The following is a 6,000-nucleotide window of genomic DNA, read 5'->3' on the forward strand; positions in this document are numbered from 1 at the left end:
CAACGCAACCGATGGAACGGATAAGCCCCAAAAAGGAAATGCTACGGAATTAAATACTTTCGTTGTAGATAAAGGAATGATTTAAAGAATTTTGAAATAAAACATTATTTATATGTATTATTGCTAAGGTCAATATTTAATTTCTATCAATATCCCCTACGTCAGATTACATTCGTTGACATTATTTCAAAAATTAAATGTAAGTAAGCCAAACACTTTTTCATACATTATCGGCGATTTGTACTCTGTCTTATAATTCTAGCTACATTCTAGGCCAAACCCTACAATACCCAAACCTGCCCAAAGTAAATACAAACGAAAAAAACTAAACCAAATCATTAAACGTGGGATAAATAAACACTAAATAGAAAGATGTTAGTTTTATATAAATTAAACAGAAACTATTCTAAATAAATAAAATACCACAACTTATAACACAAAATACTAAAGTTGAACAAAACGTTTAAGTGGACAGGTGTGTACTGGTATTATTTTCGGTGGAGAAAGCAAGCGTATTTGTTTTAACCATTCAGGGACGACACAACATAGACTATCAGTAATTGTAAAATGGATTTTTGCTTATTTGATACGCGAATGTTTGCATGTTAGCACTGTTAGCAGTGGAAGCCAAAAGCGGCAATAAAATTCAAGTAATAAAGTGGGTTTGATAAACTTTGGCCATTTCCTTCCAGCCGAATTTCAACTCCATATCAACCCTTTCTAATTTATCTTCAATTAAAAGTTAGAGGCTTCTCATTGCCACTCTGCGAGTTGGCGAGTACAATCGCGCACAAGTACAGCACATCCACATCATAGCAATATAACTCAGAGGTACATCTACCTTTGACTAGTTTTGATACACACCATTTAGTATTTTTATGTATTGTGTGCTTTATATGGGTATATTACTTATATTAAACCAAACACCACACCAACATAATTTTAAACCAAAATCCTAATCTACATTTTAAATTAGAGAACACAGTTTTCTTTAAATACTTAAGTATAAGATTACTTAAAGATTTAAATGTTGCGCAAAATTATAACTGACTAGTTTCGCGTATTTTAAGTACTTTAAATAAATAATTAATATTAATGAAACATTTATCCTTAACATAGAAATTAAAGAAAATACTTAATCAAAATGCATTATACAAGCCCATCAATGTGTCTGTGAATATCTCGCCTCGGATTTTATACCACTTTAATTATGATATGCATTTGTCTATCAATAATTTAACTATTACAGAAATTACTATAATGAATATCAGAAATGATACAAACAGTTGGATAAGGTATAGTACTGAGTAGATTACCCAACTAATTTTGAACTTACACTACATTCAATATATTAATATAAACATCAAAATGAAATCTATAATTTCTATTACGATTATGACAATAAATTATGTTTACAATGAATTTTAAGTTACTTAAATTTAATAATAAATAGTGATGATTATACAATCAAATTAGAGAGACAATATCATGATGTGAAAGTCAAACGTCATGGATTTTGCTTTGTGCAAGTGTATGCAAACTTTCTTTATAGAAAATTGCATTGAAGTTTAAAATTTCAATAAGAAATGCACATGAAAATTTCCCAATAAATAATTATCAATTTGACTTTCACCATATTATACAATCACTATAATAATTATGTGCCCAATGTGATACATGAAGGTATCCAAGTCATAATAAAATGTTGATCAATAACTAATTTAGTTGTAATGTCATGGTCCTTATACATAATTTCAATCGAGATTTTCTTGTCAGATTTCAAGTAGAATTTATGAATGGAATCAAATAATACATAATAAATAATATTTATGATCCTAATTATAATTGTTCTATAAAATGTATCCACCTTACTTATGACTTTGTGCACAATTCAAGCTCCAGAATTATATTATTATCCAATATTATTATAATAATGGGGCCATCCTTATTTTATCAACATGAATGGAAGTATAGTTTTAAGTCAAAGTTTCACTTACAAACATCATTTTATATATCAGTCAATGCATTTCTGACCTCTTTGGTAATAATTATACAATGAACATTTTGTTTACATATACTATGTTATTATTGCAACTATTTTTCAAAAGAAAATAATATTATTTGTTGGTACAATAAAAATTGCACAGCATTTCAATATACATATTATAATAAAATATTTTTTTTTTATTTTTTACTTACAGTAAAAAAAGTTTAATATTGCACTGTCAATCGTTAAACATATCATTATTATTGCCTGAATTACTGTTAATATTAGAATCTTGTTGGCATCATTATCCTATTATAATACCAGAACTCTACGGGTTAGTCTTAAAAAAAAAGACTTTTATATCAATGGACATAAGTTAATACATAAACACTGAGTTAGAAAAAAGTATGCAGTTAATTATAATTTACTTCATAGTTGTCTAAGCTACTGACTCCATCTGATTTACAACTCAGATAGTCAGGTAAGCCATTTAAACATTACAGCAAGTTTATCCCACTTAGTACTGCATCACTTGTTACTAACTTTATTATCTTAGGACATATCATCAGGTATTTCACTAGACAGGTATTTCATGGACTTCATAAATTAAAATTAGGTCAATTTAGTACATACTTGGTGTATAATGTCAGTCATTTAGAAATTTTCTAGATATTATTGTGATGATTTTATTTTGTACTTATAATGTATGAACATCGGTTCAAAACTGACATCATGTCATGATTTGAATCACATTTATTCCGTATTTCGTTCAGTACTATTAGTCAAACTTCAAACCATGACAAAGTAATGATCAACATTTTTGCATTAGCTACAATTTATTGACTAGAATCTGGATCATTTAAGATTTACTCTTGTTTGTTTTGAAGCTGACCTGGAGTACCTGGCCGTTTAGCGAGTATCCATTCAAGGATTGGATGGCAACAACAGCCTCATCATAATTAGTCATGGTGACAAAACCATAGCCCTTGCATTTGTTGGTTGTGGGATCTCTAATAATTTTAACACTCTGGACGGCACCAAATGGGCCAAAGAGCTGCCATAGTACACTCTCTTCAGTATCAGCTCCAATGTTATACACGAAGATGCACCAACCTGAGCCGCCAATGGCATTACCCTGTATGAGCGGGTCGGCCAAAGGAGAAAATCTTTGAAGACCTTTGTTGATAGCCAACAGAGCCTTACCAGCAGGACCAACGAAGCGACGAGCAGCAGCAGGCGCGAGGTATGCTGCCAATGGGGCGAGTGCCTTGTTCTGGTTGCTTGGGTTGTTGGCACACTTGACCGTAATGGGGCCTGTACCACCTGGAGGTATTGTGCCATTCAACTCACGTATTGCGTTCTCGGCCTCGTGTCTCTGGTCGTAGCGGATGAAAGCGACGCCCCTCGAAGGCCCGACGATGGTCGGCTCGTCGCCGCCTACTTGCAGTAGATGGCCGACATTCACATTCTCATGAAGTATGCGCGAGCTGATGATGGTTCCGTACGGACTGAAGAGCTTCTCCAATTCTTGCTGCGTCATGTGCTTCGGCAAGCCCGACACGTAAAGATTGGCGCCTTTAATCGCGTCGGAACTGGGGCGGGCGTACGATACCTTTATGATCTTGTTCTGCAGCCTCAGGCCATTGAGCGTGTTGACTGCCTTCTCGGCGTCCTCTGCCTTGTGGTAGTTGACGAACGCGTACCCCAAACTTTGCCCGTTCAGAATGTGGTCGGGAAATACTGTCACTTTGTCTCTAATAAGCTTGCAACTTTCTACTTCGCCGACACTCGAGAACAATGATCTAATCTCCTCCTGGGTCATCGTTTGCGGCAGATAGTTAATAATAAGGTTGGTCTTTGACTCATTATTACAAGGTTGGACCTTGCTACCATTTTGCGTGGGCTGGTTCGCGTTTACGCTGTCGAGCGTATTTGCCATCATTTTTCCTATTTCTATGTTTACACCAAATTAGGTGAAATGTCACAAGATCTGTGACTATTACAAAAAATATAAAACGGGTGTCTTAAAACATAGATCCACGTTCTTCGCTAGTAGTTATAACAACACCACTTCGCGTTGGTTGAAAGCATATGCAAGGGAAGAAAATCAATAAGATGCTGTTCACTTTAGTACTTATCCTGTTTTAGGTGGTACGGCGCCGAGTCCGTTGAATCAAAATATAACGAGGAACACAAATAAGCTCTAGTTTATTAGATCTTATGGAGAATACGAAAGAAAAGTGAAAAGGAAATCAACCAAAAATCTATGCGACTTGCGACCTATTCTCGTAAATTCATTTCTTTCACTTCACTTTCTTTTTAAAATGTTGCCAGAATGTGAATCGCACACCCTAAGCGGCCCCTTTCCTATTTTGAACACATTTTCCCCTACTTCAAAAATATTGCTTTCACTTTGAATATAATAATGAAAATAGCAATACAAAAAAGTAATTTTAAACATAAAATAATAATAGTAACAAGAAGAAATTAACATTGGTGGCCTATTTTTAAATATACTTGTTACAATTAACTTTGCTTTACTGAATATATATTTTTGAGTACCTAAGTAAATTTAAAAATAAACGCATTTACGATATTAACTCAAAACTCAAAACTTATTTATTTTTGCGACTATGGGTACAATGATGATCATTAATTTGTAGAGACACAAGCAATGACTCTACCAAGTTTAAATTATCTCATTTCTTATTTATAGTAACCAAATCAGGAGTTTTTATAAGAGAAGCCGATTAATAAATAAGTATATTTATACTGTAAATCCAATAGTTCTTGTTTCTTATAATTTTAAACAAGAGTACGATGAGATCCCAGTGTTTGGGTAGAATTTATTGGCTGACAACACCAAATCAGTTGTGCCAACCTAATAACTAAATTCAATTTAGCCACTATCACAACTAATAAGAAAATGCGTTCATGGATTTAGCTTTTGTCTGAATAGTAATATTTTTTTATTCCTATTACATAACTGAAAATTAACACGATGAAGTTTATTTGGAAATTTATCGGAGTTATAATTTGAATATCAGCAGCGTTTAGAAAGTTATTTTGTTTTCTGAATAAAATAGTTTGGTTTCAATAGAAGCAGTGGCGATGGCAGCGCCATCTCTGTATGGTAAAGACAAACAAGAATGGGGTCATGAAAATACTGACGATGATGTTTATAGTAGGGGAGGCAAGAGTGCTAAACCGGGAGTGACTCGAGCGTCAATGAGACCTATTAGATTGCGAAGCTTAGATGATAAGAAGAAAAAAATGTCCTGACATACACACACTTTCATCGGTGGGTGGAGCGGCTATAAACTTTCAAAAATGTAAAAAAAAAACAGTTGCATGGACATACTCGAGCGCGTCAGATATTAATAGCATGCACGTCGTACGTCATTTTTTAAACATACGTATATTAATCTGACTGTTTCCATGGTGGGGGTGGTCGTAGGTAAGGGTTAAAAATGGGAAAAAAATAATTTTATCGAGCGCGACAGATTTTCAAAAGGGGTGTTAAGTGAACTAAAACGAAGTCTCTTATGCAATAATCTGACGATTTAGACGTGACCTAAACTCGTGGTCATTATTCAAAATTGCAAAAAAAAATCGCCATTTTGAAATACTCGAGCGCGTCAGTTTAAGATATATATGGTTCATTTATGTACCCTTAACGTAATCATCTCATAATCTGACGATTATCTGGAGAGACTCGCTTAATCTGACAATGGAAAGTTTTTAAAACTAATAATAATCAATACTGTAACCTAATTTTCTTTGAAAAATTAACACCAATGTCGTTGTTTTTTAATTTTGTTATAATCATTATCTAAGTCGTGGTGGCCTAGTGAGTAAAGAACCAACCTCTCAAGTATGTGGATTCGATTCCAGGTCAGGCAAGTACAAATGCAACTTTTCTAAGTTTGTATTTACTGTCTAAGTTTATCTTGGACACCAATGTCTGCAAAGCAAGTACTTAGTACTTACAAGACATACACGTTGTAGCACTT

General features: G+C 33.7%; 1 protein-coding gene across 1 annotated transcript; it reads right to left on the minus strand.

Moving 5' to 3' along the window:
* Positions 1–107: 107 nt before the first annotated feature.
* LOC124629875 (ELAV-like protein 1) lies at positions 108–4,304 on the minus strand. The gene has a single exon (XM_047163531.1). The coding sequence runs from the start codon at positions 3,927–3,929 to the stop codon at positions 2,847–2,849; it is 1,083 nt and encodes a 360-aa protein (XP_047019487.1). The 5' UTR covers positions 3,930–4,304; the 3' UTR covers positions 108–2,846.
* Between the last annotated feature and the right edge of the window lie 1,696 nt (positions 4,305–6,000).

The sequence above is a fragment of the Helicoverpa zea genome, chromosome 4 (genome assembly GCF_022581195.2).
Source record: "Helicoverpa zea isolate HzStark_Cry1AcR chromosome 4, ilHelZeax1.1, whole genome shotgun sequence".
Taxonomy (NCBI): domain Eukaryota; kingdom Metazoa; phylum Arthropoda; class Insecta; order Lepidoptera; family Noctuidae; genus Helicoverpa; species Helicoverpa zea.

Excerpts from the sequence above, each read along its gene's own strand:
- LOC124629875 (XM_047163531.1), bottom strand. The coding sequence starts at position 3,929 with ATGATGGCAAATACGCTCGACAGCGTAAACGCGAACCAGCCCACGCAA.